This window comes from Branchiostoma floridae, chromosome 13 (genome assembly GCF_000003815.2).
Source record: "Branchiostoma floridae strain S238N-H82 chromosome 13, Bfl_VNyyK, whole genome shotgun sequence".
Lineage (NCBI taxonomy): Eukaryota > Metazoa > Chordata > Leptocardii > Amphioxiformes > Branchiostomatidae > Branchiostoma > Branchiostoma floridae.
The window spans coordinates 18,067,347-18,085,550 of record NC_049991.1 but is presented as its reverse complement, the minus strand read 5'-3'; the positions used below and the strand labels follow the sequence as shown (position 1 = coordinate 18,085,550).

The window sequence follows — 18,204 nt, the reverse complement described above, 5'->3', positions numbered from 1 at the left end:
GCCGCACATGGACGTTTTTGACTCGTGGTAAGAATAAGGAAAAATCAATGGCCCGAGCGATCCTTCACGATGACTAACAGGCCGGGTCCCCGCGCGGTGAGGGTAATTTTGTGGATGGTTTCACGGCGGAATGAATGTGCGCAGTGGGACTAGGGATAAATCACACAAAGGCATCTGCTGCCGACACATTTGTGTTTATCTATGCATTTTTTAATGTTACGTTATTAGCATTTATCTATATATATATTGAGCATCGAGCATGGAAGCAAATTGTTAAGATAATAATATATGTGAACTTGAATAAAAACACATTTCAATACATAAAACCTACACGGTGGACATTAAAAAGTAAACGTAGATAATGACACATTTATGTTTATTTGTGCATTTTTTTATGTTACGTTATTAGTATTTATCTATATATATTGAGAATCGAGCATGGAAGCAAATTGTTTAAGAGGAGTCCTCTATTCAAGAACATAAATATATGATAATGAACTTGCATAAAAACACGATTCAACATACATAAAACATACACGATGGACAATAAAAAGTTAAGGTGAATAATGCCCGAAGACTACACTGACACTACATTTGTGACCTGCTAGTTAAGCCCGGTCATGCCCCTTCGTATATTCAAATCCGCGAGTTGCGGAAAGTTTACGGACGAAGAAGTAGCTTTTTTCAGTTAGGGTATACAAAGGTGGGTTAAAGTGAAAAAATTCTCCGCTTCTTCTTCTTCGTCGTGTCATCACTACACTTTCCTGCTCCAATACTCCACACACTCCCTTCCTCTGGGGGTCAGAGCTTCCAGGTCTTCTTTGGTACATGGTTCGGACAGGAGGGGGCAGACAAGAAGGTGTTTCATAGTCTGCTCCTGTCCACAGTCACAAGCAGTCTGTCCATCTGGGCTGAGACCCCACTTTGCCATGAGGGTCTTGCATCTTCCTTTGCAAGACAAATATATAATAAAAATTCAAACCTTAACCAAACCCTAAAAGCGGGTTTACACGTCCGTATATTTTTACTTCCGTGCGAAGTTGGTATCTGCTTGGTCTTTGCCTCTATCAGACTCCACAGGTTGATGAAAAACAGTAGACATTGGACAAATGTAGACAGAGAACATGTCATGTGTCTATATTTGTCAAATTATCTTTGTAACAACCATACGGGCCTCATGTAGACCTGTATACATACTCGCGTGTGAATCCACCATAAAATATCAATACGCAACTCATACGGACTTAAAAATACGCACAAGAGTGATCAGCGGGGCCCAACAGAGAAGACATGGCGGCAGACGATTGGAAGCCATTCTAAACTGGGCAAATATGCAAAGTCGCTGTAAACATGGCCTAATGACATGAAAAATTAAATCCTACACGTGTTTTAACATGCATATTGTTATTAGCTGGTTGTCGCGGGCTTAATTGACCGGAATATCTAATTACAGCAAATCTGTGGTTTCGTCGCCCTGCTAATCATAAAATCGAACACAGGGATGGCCCGTTCTCTTGCAGGCACGAAAGGGCAAGGACTTCTTAATGTTAACCACAGCACACACACTTGATCTGATGTAAGTTTATTTATTTATTTATTTATTTATTAAACTTTACAGAAAAAGTTCTGCAAGGTGTGGGCAACAGGATGATTTAAACGTCCTTTACAGGACCCACACCTCCAGCACAGTTGAAAACATAACAATAAACTATAGAGAATGGGCAAATAAAAGCTAAGTACTTTACATAGTTTAGTGTGTTTATTTTTGTAATCTTTCTGTCATGTCAGTTATGTGTGTATTGATGTATTTTTACATGGAAGGCCACAGGAAGAATAGCTGACAACATTGTTAAGCAAGATGTGGATCAAAATAAAGTCAAGTCAAGTGGATATTAAACGGTCAAAACCATATCCAGATTGAGTGATTGCTATTTGGTATAGCCAGAGAAGTTACCTGGTAGCAAACCATGCTCCAGCGATCGCGACCTGTGGAGCCTGGTAGAGGCTGAGAGTTCCATACGGACCTCCTACGCACTTGAATATACATGTATACGCACGTGTGTGTGTGTGTGTGTGTGTGTGTAAATCGGGCCATATTGTATATCCGCCCTGCAGCGTCTCCTGTGGTTGAACAGTGTCTTTTGTGTCTGACAACCGTCTCTGCCACATGAGGCACTCACTGTTGAGCCGAGCCTCTTGAGTCGACAACGTGCAAAGATGCAAAGTACAATGCACAAACACGTGTGACCACAAAGCACTGTTCCTATGTTTGAATGAAAACGTTCCCAAATGCTAGCCAGGACTTCATGGTTTAGAGAGAAAGCATTCTGGTCACTTATCAGTTCCCAACAACCCTTCCTCCATAAGCCCTAATTTCTTTCCTTCACTTCCATTATCGCTGTCCATTAGTCATCAGAGAAAACTACCCCCTTCCATGGACAGAAAATGGCCGAAAAGGCCTGGAAGTAGTTTTTGCGTGGAGCCATCCCCTTCCGGTAGCGTCACCGCGCAGTGACGTGTATTGAAGTTGATATTGATGTAAGATCTGCGCTGCATTGACATGCCGATGCATTTCGGAACGTTCGCTTGGTCAGCAAACGGTCAAAATGACTCAAACGTTTCCTTGTGTCCGGTATGAAATATTGATACGGGTGGTAAAAAGTCAATTACGGGCCAAACGGTTCGTCTTTTATTCAAAGATACAAATCCCCGATGACGTCGGAATCTATACTCTCTCTAATGATTTTTTCATGAAGTCACGAAAGCTTTGTTTTCGAAGAAAGGGAGAACAAGAAGCGTGGCGTAATCAATGTTAATGTATGGAGTTATTCATTATTTCTAATACTTTTATTGTACCTTATTGGCCGTCTTACATGTCAGCCCTGTAGCTACTTTAAACCGGCGGTGTGCATTGTTAACGAAGTGGTAAAGTTAGTCAACATTTCAGTATATAAAAGCCCCGTTGAACTGCCATAACAACTTTAGTAGTCTTAATTACCCCTGCAGAGGCACTTAAGCTTGCTTTACCAGCGCATCGCCCCTCATTACAGCTCATCAAAAACACAGGATATCATTGGGCAGTGCATCAAATCAATTAAAGCTTAATGACGTCTTCACCATACGAGAATCCGCTGGGACGGCTGGCAACCGCTCAGGCTGTTTAATAGCATTGGCGGAGCCTGAACAGAGGCGAGAGTGACGCTTTCGCCCACTTACAAATCTCATCATCGCCGGGAGGAATAAAGCCGGCAGCCGGAGGACCGCGGACTGAGAACTTCGGCTTCCGTACCAGACAACAGGTTGTCAAAATCGCAGCAGGAGCGACTTACGCGCCGAAAAGGAGCGAAGAAGACCAGGTACGTCGATCAAGACTTGTGTTTGGTGTGTGCGTTCCCATCTTAAGTAGCTTGTTTCTTGTTCTTGAGGGCCCAGATAAGGTAAGGGATGGTAAAGATACTTTTCTTTTAAAGCAGGAAAAAAGGGACCAGGCGAAGATCTCAGACTTACAATCCGACGGTTTTTGCTGATTGTGATATCTTGACAGTATTGTATATATATTAACTTGTAGTCTAAAAACGATCATTTTGAAAAAGTAAAACAGGTCGTCATTACAGGTGGGATAAAATTCCATCAATCATTGAGTGAATGATTGGGGGCATCTCAGCCGGTGTATTATCTCAGCATTCCCCAGTGCTTTAAGGATCTGTTTCGGGGCGTGTATTAGCCTTATCCCGGGCAATCCCATCGTTACAGACTGATGCCGGCGATATGGAAGGCGTCCATAGAAATACTTTCTCATATTGCTTTCATTGATCGTCGAATGACCCTTTTCACCTCCGGCTAATCTATCGTTTCACACGGGACTGGCCCTGCTTTCAACTTTTTCGTACGTTGCAAAGAAAATAAACGACTTTATGTTTACTTTTCAAGCAATGGTCTTTCAAGCTTTGTCCAGTAGATGCACCTTGGGCGATGCCGGTCTCCCAACGCTTGTGTCATGCTTTTCATGATGCAGCGTGGCGTTTGGATATTCCGCAATGACCACAAGGCGTGAAGAAGGCATTTCCAGAAAGTCAAACCGAACGCCTTCAGCTTTGATCTTCGTGTTATCTACGTTGGTTTCTATTATCTCCGGCTCATTGACTTTGGCTCACGGCCTGTTCCGTTCTCGGGCGGATTTTCCCTGATGTCAGAAACACCCGACTGAAGACCTGTTGATCCGCAGTAGGTACATTGGCTCTCGTCAGCAGGGTTCTGACGCACGGCATTAATTTTTCTGTAATGAACAACGCTTTTTTTCCTATTTCTTGGCCAAACATATATCTAATATTCTAATAATGATAAATTAGATATAAATATAATATAGAAGTGAACAAGGCAAATATTTATGACTTTTATGAAAAATACATCTATGATGATGAAAAGGAAATATGATATTTTTTACCTCCAGGAAAAATTATCTTTTAGCACCCATTGCTTGATTCCGAAAGAAACGAAGTTGTTTGAAATATTCACTTTAATACTGTCGTATGTATTTTGGTAAAATTAAAAACAATTTGATATATCACACATTCTTGATGCTTGTCTATCAGGTGTTGATGAGGAACTTGTCAATGACTAGATGCATATTGACTGTATTTTCCCAAAAGTATAATCGTCTAGAAATTGGCGTATCGTGTTGTTTTTTTGTGATTAGCTAACATCTTTTTCTACAAATAGCCAAACACAATGACTATCGAAATGGGAATGTACTATAATTACAGCCAATGAAAGACAGCTTCTTTATAGGGCTAGTCATTGTAGGAAAAAGTTAGGTAGATGGAAAATACAGATTTTACTTTATCATTTAATATTTTAATTTTCCTGAAAAAGCAGGAGAATCTCTGGAGAAGAGTACTAGTATTCCATTTTGTAAAACCATTCACTGTGACTCCCGCGCAAATTCACAGACAGAATTTGACTGCAAAGCGTTTTCTCCTTGCAAAACAATTCGTTACGCTTTACTTATCATCATCCTTGGTGGATTACCTAGACTTGACTGAACGGAACTGAACAAAGGGGAGACAATGTGAGGTATGGAAATTCTATCTTTAAATTTGAAAACGCATGCAATGCTTCTCTATGCATTCTATTCATTCTCTTCCTCTGTGTAAGTGCTACTCCAAAAGACGGAAATTGGCTTCACTGGCTATTCTCCAAAAGCAAAAAGGACAAAAAAAAACACGAAAATGGGCCAGTAGATCTCATTATATAACTTTAGAAGTTAGTAGGTTAACGGATAGTTGGCCAGTCAGGTCTGTTCACAATCACACTGAAGAAGAGTAACGATAAGTCTTTCAAGAATCAATACAAAGGTTAAATGGATGTTGCTGGAGACATTTGGGCCATGAATGTCGGTTCCAGTAAGGGGTTCTTCTTTTAGCAGATATAATTAGGTCTGCTTTTATCTACAAAATCTGCAATTTTACAGCTAGGACAATCGTGTCTTATCTTCTATTTTAAAACTAATTTGATCATTAAAAATAGGTAATTTTGCAGTCCTAGAGCCTTTTGAGGTTGAAGGGTCTGTGGTTTGTTATCCACTGTGTCCAGAGCACGGTGGTGTAAGGTGGAGCCCATCATTCTCCATCGTCTTTTAAGTCATATCACCCTTTATACTCATTTTTACACCTGATTGCAGTGAGGAAAGTTGTGTACATTAAAGAATGTCAGGAGTCGAACCCGAGACCTCACCATCTCGTACCCGCTAGCCTAGCCATTCTGCCATTCGACGCCGCATATGTGCCTTTTCTCTTAGCCTTCAGATATAATCCATTCTCAACGTAAGGGGAACCTGAACGATGGGGAAAATTTTAACCATGCCCTAGGCCCACCTGTTTATTCTGTTATTTTTTACCATTTTGTATTGAGTATATATTGCTCATTCCTTGAAAAACATTGGTGCTGTTCAGTCGAAAATTTGGATGAGTCCAATTTTTGTGTTTTTTATATTGCAGTTCAATAATGACTTATACCAACACGGATGAACTTTCAAGTCAATATTTTTTTTGTGTATTCCGATACCGATTGTACATTATTCAGACGTGAGCTTTCAGAGAACAGACACATTGATTTTCTTCCCAATATATGTCAACAGCACTTACTTTGGGTGTATCTACTTACGCTAGTACTACAAATCTGCACTATCGTGCATGATGATAAGAATATGGCAAATGTTTATGCATGAGCAGTTGTATCTAACCTCTGTTATGTACCGTACCAGTAGCTTTTTTCCTTACCGAATGAACAACAACAACAAAAAACACGGCGGTTCTGGTTCGAAGCTTTTGCTTTCATATTTGCAACCAATCAACAACTAGTAATGGTTACGCCATGACCTGAACGTCATTCATACGAAGTACCAATGACCAATGACTACCTTACTGTTATAACATTACTACACGTACATTACAACGTCACATGTATAGATATATCTAGCAAACCCTGCGTTGTGTCACACATTCGTACAGTGAAACGGCAGCATAGCAGCGATCAACTTCAGGTATGGTCCACAGATTGTTACTGGTTACAACTCGCTTCGATATAAGTCTCTCCTCTTTTTCGTTACTAATTTTTAGATTTGGTAATATAAGACAATAAGACAGTGCAAGGATCGATTCTGCTTTGAATAATTTAAATAAACAGACGTAGTTGTGTGCTATGTCTTATGGTTAAGCAGCTTAAGCGCCATAACTGTAATCTACAAGGCAATGAGACTAATAACTGCCAGTGACAACCACCTCTACAAGGCCCCTGGCAAAGGAGTGGTCTTGTTTTCATAGTTTTATCCTTTTCTCAATACACTAAAAGCTTATGGTTACGTATTTCATTGCTTGGTATATTTTCTGTCGTGAATTTTAACTTCTTTGATAATTTTTTCTACTGTAATGAATATATTTCTAGGCGCACCGCTTCGCTTCTGTAAGTGCGCTACTGCGGATTTGGCATTGCCCAATCTGACTTCTTAAATAAGTAATGTCGAAGCCATAGTTCTAGTGTTCATTTTCTGTTGACGTTCCCAATGCCTGTTGCTACTAATAGGCATTGCTGAGTTAATTGTGTACCGCAATTTCAGGACGAAAGTTCGCAAAAATTGAGAAAAAAAGCCAAGTTGGACACGTCTGTTCTTAATGATTAAAAAGATGAATATCTCATATCGCTTCAAAATTATAGTTTTAATTTGGATAAACAACTTTGAACTGCAATAAAAAATAATTCATATGACATGTCACCATCTGTTTAAAAGCCTACATAAGCCAGGCTTGCACTAGTTCAAACTATCATGGCTTATAGGGTTTGTGGTATGACCACCTTGGGAATTTGCCGCAATGTAAATATGAACAACGCTATAATTTACCTTACATAAAGATATGAAGCCATATGAAGGTGATTCCTTGAGAAACGTTCACTCCTATTTGAGGTTCACTTTCATTTCGTTCTTTTAACTAGGGTTATTGGTTTTACATCGTTTATCATGAGTTTCTTCATTTAACATCTAGTTTAAATGATCATGCTAATTTGAATTTCAAATGGTGTGTTTTTAGAATTACCACTGAGCAGACGGTTCTAGGTAGTATCATTGCAGTATATCAGTCTATTCTCGTAATATTATATTCATTCATTTCGTTACATGAAAATGTAAACATTTACATTTGCTGCCGCTTATTAACATACGTTGTACCCGTTGGTCGACAGTAAATTTCAAATTTGCAACAACTAACAGTGCCTTAACTATCTTGCTTATCTCTGGTGCGTAGCTTAGAAACACTTGATGGTTTAAAAGTGTTCCAAATCATGACTCAATGTGTATTTATATCGCAAAAGTGCTCGAACTGGACATAGCACATCCTTGTTTCCCTGTTCTGTTCAATATTGGCCATGATGTAGTTTCTGATAGAAAGGCCACTTGTTGGCAAGAGAGCAATGCTACATGTCACCGTGAACGGTACTTGAAACAATAATGGCCATACGGGTGGCAACGTACTATGATATAAAGTTGGACTCGTCCACTGCAAATGATAAAAAAAATGTATACCTGTTGTTGTTTTTTTGTAGATGATAACACTAAATGTGCATTAATATTAAACTATGCATGAAAAAGAATTTTAGGTCTTCAGGGAATACATCTATAGCAAACTTTGGCGATATAAAGTATGGCCACGACCAATAATGTATCTTCTAAACCCCTTCCATAACTACTATGAAATGTTCAGAGTTCACAATTAATAGTGCCATAAGATAAAAATAAAAGATTTGGTATAGAAATTTTGTATTTTTGAAGATTATCCATCCAGGCATTGAAGAATATTAGATTGATAAAACACACGTTATACAATTGGATAGTAAAGAAGAGAGTATAGAACGTTGTAGAAGTCTTCGGTGAAATGCGAAATTTCAGAAATGTTAAGCTTCGATGCACGACGTTCAGCGCCTACATGATGCATCAACATGGGAACTGGGTGAAAGCTCTCCATAGAATATAAAGAAATGATCAGGAGATCAAAATCCCACTGCTTTTTTTTTCCAAAATGAAACGCAGACCTTCAAACTTAGAATTCTGCTTATTCCCAGCTGAAACTTTCGACTCAAACCTAAAATGTAGCATTGCATACAGCGTGGCTGATTCAGTCAATAACGAAAAGAAAGAAAGAAAAACAGCGCTGCAAACTGAAAGAATGATGAATGTTACGACCAGTGACAGCAACTTTTATCTCCAATCCATCTGGTAATTGTGAAGTCTTTATCCCTCACCACGGTAATTACCGATAGGACTACTCAACATCGGTCATTATTCTTTTACCACAAAGATGACACCCAAGGGAATTCGCAAATGAATGAGCCATCTAGCTAAATAGGACGGGCGGAAAATAATTGCTGCTCATCAATTTTTTTATCAAGTTTCCCTCCCTTTCTTTGACACGAGCACAGATCTTTGGATGTATTATATTTTATTCCCAATTTTCTTTTTCCCCCTAAGCCACATTTACGGATTGTGTGCAAAATGGGTAAAACCGAGGAAGAAAGCACTTTTGAAAAGACTGAGATAGAAAAAGGCAAATGCTCACTGTGTTTGCTAAAAGAAAGCACAGACCTTTTAGAATTCTGAATTTGAATCTTTGGATGCTATGCTTAATTTTATTAAGTTGCTATGTTGTGCTAAGTTGCCATTCTGCTTAAACTACAAATTGCATTTAGGCTTCTGATTTAGTTAACGATGTACAAAATAGCACGCTGATACTGGCCAGCCCTCTAGTACAGTGTAAACTAAAACTAAAACTAAAACTCAAGTCCTTATAACACATCGATAAAGGTTAGACATTCAGGTGATAAAGGTACACTCTCGCTGAACTTGCGTCAAGCTTGCGTCACTGCGGGGTTCGATCACTGCGTCACTGTTTTGTGATTCTTTCCGATTTTTTTATAATTTAGATATGGCGTAATACGTTAAAGTAGAAGACGAGTTAGAAGACGACGAAATACACAGAAAGTAAGAAATTTCGTCTTTTATTTTTGAAATTCGTTAAATACCTTTCGAACCATGCAGTGACGCAAGTGCAGTAAGAGTGCACCTTAAGGTACCCAATTTGATAGGGACTCTACAACAACTCTACAGTTATATCCAATTGCTTGGGTTACTGTTGAGCCAGCTGTTACCCTACGTTATGTTCTTTTATATTCTTGAAATGTGCTGTTAGCAAGTATAATGCCATCTCTCAACTGCGTTTCAACCAGATTCTCACATCTTTTTGATGTGTTTTGGCTATGATAGACGCTTACAACTCTTCAACTTGACCTCAATACGTCATTCCGTGTAACAACCCATTCCATTTGTTTCCAATGGCTACTTATAAGTATGCAAAACGTTACCGTAAGGTCAGAAAGTGCTTTATACGGAGAGACTGATTGCACTTGGCAGAACGGTTGGTTGTTAAAGTGTCATGTATCGATCTTCATGTTGCGTAAGGACGTCTTAACGGTTCTTTTGGAAGAGTAGCAGACCATCCGCCGATACTTGACCTATCAATCCTCGCTACAACACTAGCTGTCTCCTCGGAGACGGGTTTTTAAACCTCGAAGTTTTGAGCAACTCTAAGTACAAAAGTTCGTGTTTTTAACAGAAATTAAGTCACCTTTGTCTACATTTGGTGGTTCTGTCTAGGGAGATTTTAAAAAAGATTATAGTTAAAAAGAGATTTGAAATATTCTTTATAACCTTTGATATTGTCGATTTCCGTTGAGTAAGATTCACCCACCGACATCGACTGCAAGTTTGAACCGTTGTGCTTGGTCGATAGTCCAAATCAAATTAATGGAGAGGCGCTCTACAGGACAGGATGCAGCGTACTTTGAAGACTCAATCGATAGACCTGTTGATCGATATACGGGGGTGATTTGAGGCAAGATGATGATAGACGGCTTCAAAGGCAGGTTGTGCAGGTCAATGGTCAACCAGATGATTAGTAGTGTTCTATCGCTGCGATGCAGACGGTGAATGAGGACACATTATGTACATGGCATTTTTTTTAGTTCAGCAATACAGCACTCACTCAATCACTTACTCACTCGCTCACTCACTAAATCGCTCACTAACTCACTTACTCACTCACTCACTAATTTACACAATCACTCAATCCTCACTCACTCACTCGCTCACGCACTAACGCACGCACTAACTCACTTACTCACACTATCACACTTACTGACTCACTCACGCTTACTTTCTCACTTAATCATTCAACCATTCACTCACTCGCTCACTCACTTTCTCACTCACTCACTCGCTCACTTGCTTTCTCACTCACTCACTCACACACACTCACTCACACCCACACACACTCACTTTCTCACTCACTCTCACTCACTCACTCGCTCACTCGCTCACCCACTTTCTCACTCACTTTCTCACTCACTCACTTACATGCTCACTCACTCACTCGCTCACTCACTCACTTTCTCACTCGCTCCCTCCCTCACTCACTCACTCAATCACCCACTCACTCGGCCGCTCGCTTCCTCACTCACTTACTCACTCATTCACTCTTCTGTGCCTGGTGACGCTTGAGGCTCAAAGAATGGCCTTCGGTTGGCTCCTTACCTCTAATTGCCACCCTTCCTACCGTTCTACTCTGCTTTCCTTTGGTCGGCTCTTTGTTCTTTTTTCTGGTGACGCCCATCATAATGACACTCTCGTCACGTTTACCGGTGGCAGGCTGCATACGGGGTCTAGCCCTCTTCTTCTGCGTGCTTCTATTATCTGGTCCACTGGCAGAAGTCCTGTTTTATGATGCACGTTTTTGTTTAAGATTTTGGCTGGTGAGAAGATTATTAAAATTCTGCTTAGAAACTTATTTTAGAAGACGTTCAGTCTGTGTTCTAAAGGTTGTCTCCATTCAGCATTCTGCCCCAAGTGAACTGAGCACGTTTCTTTTACAATAAGCTGTACAATCATATCTATTGTCAATGTTGTTACTGCATGTTGCTGTTATTACATTCATGAAAACGTTTCCTTGTGTGTGTATTTTCGTCTGTGTTTCGGGATCTTTGTGCTAAGCATAACCAAAGAAGGTCTGAATGGATTGTGATTATAATTGGTGCTGTGGTGGCTCTTTAAAAGACAAAAGTCAACGTCGATTCTGGGTCCCTTGACGTCTTTTCTTTGTACTGAAACAGAACTGTCGGTTTTTGTATTCTTTGCCCTATTTTTGCTCGTATTTTTGGATGCGTTACTTTGTGCGTCCGTTAATCATTTTGCTGGATCTTTCTGTAAATTGTTGGTTTTGAAATGGAAACCTTAACCATCTACCCTTTTCATCCAGTTCTTTGATTTTAGTAGCAGCTCCAACTAAGTGAAAACAGAGAAGCGATTCCCCAGCTAGCCCTGCTTCGGTTTTATGAGTTTGCCGGATGTCAATGTTTGAATGGAAAACCTAACCACATGTATCTGTCTCTCTTTTCCAGTTCTTTTAGCAGAACCAACTACGTGAGAAGAAAATAGCGGAGATGATTCACCAGCTAGCCCTGCTTCCGTCTTATGAGTTTGCCAGATGTAATTGTAAATTGCTAATTTTTGAATGGAAAACCTAACTATCCGTCTTTCTCTTCCAGTTCTTTTAGCAGCGGTACCAACTAGGTGAGAAGAGCAAAGATACTTCCCCTGCTAGCTCTGCTTTCGTTTTATGAGTTTGCCGAATATCATTGTTGATTTCTAATGGAAAACATATCTGTCTTTCTCTTCCAGTTCTTTTAGCAGCAGCACCAACTACGTGAGAAGAAAAGAGCGAAGATGATTCCCCAACTAGCCCTGATGGTCCTCGTGAGCATGGCGCACGAGGGGTCGAACGTGGGCGGCGCGGTGGTGACGTCGGACGGGCAGCACGCCTGGGTGAGTCGCAGCCCCGCCAGCGGGCTCCAGTACATCACCCTCCACAACAGCCGCTACGGACGCGAGTCGGACGAGGTGGGCGGCGACCCCAGACAGGAGGCCAGCCGACACGCCGACGTGGCGCTTCACTCCAGCAGGCTGGGCCGGGAGTCGGAGGAAGACGAGGACGGCCCGGAGAGGCCGTGGAGAGACGCCGGCGACTTCTGGGCCCTCCCTTCCAGCAGGTACGGGCGGCAGATGGACGAGGGCTCGGCGGCGGAAAACACCGACGGCGGCTTCGCCTCCCCTCACAACGTCGACGGCGACTTCCTGGTAGACGCCGGAGCGAATGAACTTCTGGGAGCTGCAGAGGACAAGCGGGGACCTTCTCCGTGGGCCATGGTGTACTCCCTGAAGAAACCAGCAGGCGGCGCTGCTCAGAAGCCACCCCAAAAGGCAGGCGGAGGAAAAGCTCGCTGGATGCCCTTCATCCCAAACATGCGCAAACCCGTGTGGCCTAAAGCATGACGGATTCACGCCAAAATCTCCCTTTAAGTTTTCTCCAGAATACTGATCCTAGCCGTATTCTTTCTCCAAGCCAGTCAGTTTGGTAGTATTGTGTATATGAAAGAATTGGTGTATCAACAACCTTCATTTCTTTGATGTAGAGAATATGATATCGAATACTTGTTTGATAAAAGAACATCGTACACTAGCATCTATCTATTATATAACAGTGTAGAGCTAATCAAATGGTTCAGGTTTTGATCGTTTCTATTCGTCATATGGGGTCTGGAATTGAACTGCTGAACTGACTGATAATGATTTACAAGAGTGGACTTGTTGAGTATGTTCAATGGATCAATATTGCTAAATTAGTGAGAACGAATTGAAGAAAAGTATCAAAATTCCTAGTCAGTTTTGACGTGTGTATTACGAAATTGAGAACAGATTATCAATTGATTAAATAGACTTTTGTAGATGAAATACAAAAAGGATGCTTGGTCCGAATTGTAAAAAAAGACATCAATAATCACATGTAACCATTGTAAAACCTAGAGGCAATGTATTAGGTGTGGACAAACCTGGCTTTTTCTTCACAGGCACAGCTTTCATTGTCGTAGAAACACCTGAATATAACACCTACAATGGTCAGGTAAATGGAGAAAGGTACGGAAGAACATGGCACAAGAGAAATATTGCACCTTGGTGTTGAAAATCTTTGTTGGTTTGAATGAGTTTGTGTCGCGGATAAAGTAGATATCTAGACAGATCTTGAGTTATCCACACATATAGTTTCATTTCATGTTAAGAAACGTATAGTTATAGAGCAATACGAAGGCACACTCTTGAAAACACCTGGATAATGCCAAGATACACCCGTAAGAAATAAATCAAAGCCAAGTTTATACGTGCGTATATACTCAAGTCAATATTAGGTCCTTGTGCAACTCTTAATAAGACATCTACTAGGCTCCACAGGTCACTGGAAAAATAATAGAAATACGACAGATATAGACACATAACATGCCAGAAGTTCCGAGTTACTTGTTGGGGAGTATGGTTTGCGACCAGGAACTCCACTGGCATGTCATCTGGCTATATTTGTCCTATTTTTTTCCAGCGAAGGAATTTCATAGACAAAGAACAAATCTCTTTCTTTTTTTTTTAGATTTTGTGTTTTTGACTTTGATATCCTGCATCATATTCCAAGTTTGAAATACCGAGTCACATAAATCTATCAGTGGGCGCTATATATGTAATCTCAAAGCAGATCCTACGGTGCCATAAGATAGTATCAAAGCTGGACAAGGAGTATAGCCGGCCAAAGGGAGTCAAACGGGCACCGGAGGGTTTGATACTATATTACGCCACCGTGGATCTGCTTGGAGATAAGCAATATGGCCACTTACTGATTTTCGTCTTGTAGATAAGGGACTAAACGGAAACAGTCTAGGGAGGCTCATGGTGAATGATGCTGATGATGGTTGTTAAATAGACTAGACTGAAGCCCACATGCTGGAACAATGGCAGTGCTTGTCTCAACAGATGCATTCACATTTTAGCGCCTCAGAGTCAGATGTTAGAGTCAAAGCCAGCAATTTACTCGTGGGACGATCACCTGCCAATGGACCGATCCTGTCGAACACCATATCGAACAAATAGAACCCCCTATTCTATTTAGAACACCTCCGTCAGAATGGTTATTTTTGACGGAGGTGTTCGAAATAGAACCATGATCGAACAGGGGGCGGGGTTTTGGGATCGGTCCATACGATGATGATGATGATTGATGCTAACAAAGGACGTGCCCTTTCGTTCTCAGAGTTGCTTTGACAAATTATCAGGTTTTCACGCACATGACTGACATGCAAGTCCAGTGTTTGTCATCCCAAATAGATGCTCACCAAGCGTTGAAAAAGTTCGCAACCTCCTCGGACATAATAAATCCCTGCCATGTAAAATTACAATTATTTTTGTAGCATCTTTCTGAGATCCAAGGAAATTTTCTGAAGGAGGATTGACAGGACTAGCCTCCCCTTTTTAACAAAAAAGATTTTGAAATGCTTCAATCTGTAATTGAAATATGACGTACAAATACCATTTAAAGGGCATAAAAACACACAAATCGTAATGGAATGTTTTATTTACGGAATTCATTACGCAATCTGACAAAGTGTTGATTGCTGACCGGTTGCAGATTGTGCATTATGATGGAGGCAGAGCTCGGATGTTGAGTCACAAATAACAACATTAAAGCATTTGCAAAATGTGGCACACAATTAAAGACGCAAGAAAACACACAAAAGGTGGGCGATACTTCAGTGATAATCACTCATAACTACATAGACCTACGACCCATGCCATGAAACATACAAAGACATTATAAAAATGGTTGGCCTTTTATACCCCGGCCCATTTCCACTAGGACGGTGCTCTCACCGCGCTTTCTCTGCGACCTGAAATTTAAAGGATCGCTCAACGAGTTGTATAACATGTAACGCCAAAGTTATAGAAGAAAATCGAATATTTTAACGCTTTGTGTGTTTGGTTGTCTTTACAGTCACACTTTTACATTTTGTTTGATATACCCAGTATGAAATGGAAGGTTACACAAGTCCGTCTTAGGTCGTCGTGAGAGCGCATCGCGATCGCCGTTCGGTGGAACGGGGGCATTATAGCTACATGGGGCGTGCCCCCCATGCCATGAAACCTACGAAGACATTATGAAAATGTTTGGCCTCTCAACCAGCATGGAGTGGGCAGCGGACTGATAGCAGAAATAACGGCGTCTGTTAGCGAACGGCACAGGTCTTCATTACCTCGTGATCACTCTCTCTCATTCTAGCAACGGGCGCAACTGTAGATAATACGTTTTCTCTGCTGATTTCCCTTCGGTGACGTCAATTGTTTATCATTTAACCCCTGAAGATATGCGGCGCAGAACAGGATCACGAAGCGATTTGTCACAGAGCACAGTAAAGCTAAGGGCACAACCCGCCGTACGTGCAATTTGTCTGTACGTTTTTTCTTGGGAGGTAACGTCCGCCACGTATTTCTGAATACGTTCAGGCTGTACAGGGTACGCGCGTCGCCCGTACTGGCACGTACGGGGGGAGGGGCGAATTCGCAGCCCGATGGCACACAACGTTTTGCCTGCACGTTTAGTTCTACGGCGTGTCTACGTGCTTCAAATTCCTTTTGATTCCCTACGAGTTCGTATGGAGGCGATACTTACCATTTACGGATCCAAAAAAGATTGCCTACGTTTTGTCACGTAGACAGCACGTATTTGCGCGTACGGCGGGTTGTGCCCTCAGCTTTGGGGCGGAATAGCTCGTTTACAGCATGCAGCGGTTCAGTTTAACTATAAACACTCGCACATATTGTGCCAAAATGCCGAGTTTTCGGCATCGTTCTACTCTAAAGTAACTCAAATGTGATAAAATGTGAAAAAGAAATATTATTACTTTGCCGGTACACACTCTCTCTCTCTCTCTCTCTCTCTCTCTCTCTCTCTCTCTCTCTCTCTCTCTCTCTCTATATATATATATATATATATATATATATATATATATATATATATATATAATTTTCTCTCTCTCTTTCTATTTCTCATTCTCTCTCTTTCTATTTCTCATTCTCTCTCTTTCTCTCTCTATAGATCTCTCTCTCTTTCTCTCTCTCTCTCTCGTAACCCATATAGGAAAAACGAATCTATTGTCGTTCTTATGTCCTAGATTTCTTAACTATATATCAAAAGATAAAAGCATGCAATTGCCAAGCCGTTATGATAATAATAGGTGATTAGTACAATGCTAGGTATTATGAATTTCTCACAAAACTTCGCGGCGGGAGAAATTGCAATGATCCAGGGCAAATCAGTCCTCGGAATAAGGACTAATGGCTTGAAAGGGCTGGCACTCTCTTTACTTAACCTGCCATAACGACATGCGGTCCCGTTGAAAGCCTCAAACCGCACGTTAAATTGGTAAATAACCGGTGGAGAAACCCAATTAGAGCAGACAACGGTGACAAATGGGGCCAGTGAGGAGAGTAGATTGATCGTGATTACACCTGGGTGGGCGGTGTAACTTTGAGACGCGTGTTTCATCGATACTGGGTACATCAAACACCTACAATGCCAGCTACTGTATGACACACTAGGAGTCAGTCACCGAGATTTAACATCCAACGGTAAGTCTGAACTGACGACAAACAATTTTAGATTTTAGGAATACAATCATAGCAATCTCACCGATATAGGGTCCATCAAACACCTACAATGCCACCTACTGTATGACACACTAGGAGTCAGTTAGTCTGTGTAACGCAAACTCCGCTGTCCACGGCTGTAACGAGAAGGGGTTGTACTAATAGCTCCATGGAGCCAGCTCCATGGAGCCAGCTCCATGGAGCTATTAGTACAACCCTGCTCCCAACCTACCAGCTCCATAAAGCCAGCTCCACACAATTTGAATACATACAATTGGTTCACGTCACCTTCAAAAGAAATTTATATTTCGCTTTGAATACATACATTTAGTTCACGTCATCATAGGAAAAATCTTAGTTGGCTATAGAGCCGCCCTTGTAAACGAAAAACAAGTTTCATGGAGCCAGCTCTATGAACTTTGAATGTATACAATTGGTTCTCGTCACCACAGGAAAAAAAAATTATATAGTCCGCTATTGGGCCGCCCTTGTAAACGAAAAACAAGTTTCATGGAGCCAGCTCTACGAACTTTGAATGTAAACAATTGGTTCTCGTCACCACAGGAAAAAATATTTATATAGTCCGCTATGGGGCCGCCCTTGTAAACGAAAAACAAGTTTCATGGAGCCAGCTCTATGAACTTTGAATGTATACAATTGGTTCTCGTCACCACAGGAAAAAAATATATAGTCCGCTATTGGGCCGCCCTTGTAAACGAAAAACAAGTTTCATGGAGCCAGCTCTACGAACTTTGAATGTATACAATTGGTTCTCGTCACCACAGGAAAAACATATTTATATAGTCCGCTATGGGCCGGCCGCCCTTGTAAACGAAAAACAAGTTTCGTGGAGCCAGCTCTATGAACTTTGAATGTATACAATTGGTTCTCGTCACCACAGGAAAAAATATTTATATTGCCCGCAATGGGGCCGCCCTTGTAAACGAAAAACAAGTTTCATGGAGCCAGCTCTACGAACTTTGAATCCACGTCTCACCACTGGCTCAGCACACAGGAAAAAATATTTATATTGCCCGCTATGGGGCCGCCCTTGTAAACGAAAAACAAGTTTCATGGAGCCAGCTCTA

The 18,204-nt window shown here is 41.2% G+C and overlaps 1 protein-coding gene across 1 annotated transcript; it reads left to right on the top strand.

Moving 5' to 3' along the window:
* The first annotated feature begins 3,125 nt into the window (after nt 1–3,125).
* Nucleotides 3,126–13,620, top strand: LOC118429758. The gene is made up of 2 exons (XM_035840379.1): nt 3,126–3,356; nt 12,278–13,620. Exon 2 carries the CDS (start codon nt 12,323–12,325, stop codon nt 12,926–12,928), a length of 606 nt encoding a protein of 201 aa, XP_035696272.1. The 5' UTR covers nt 3,126–3,356; nt 12,278–12,322; the 3' UTR covers nt 12,929–13,620.
* Nucleotides 13,621–18,204: the final 4,584 nt, after the last annotated feature.

Excerpts from the sequence above, each read along its gene's own strand:
- LOC118429758 (XM_035840379.1), top strand. The coding sequence starts at position 12,323 with ATGATTCCCCAACTAGCCCTGATGGTCCTCGTGAGCATGGCGCACGAG.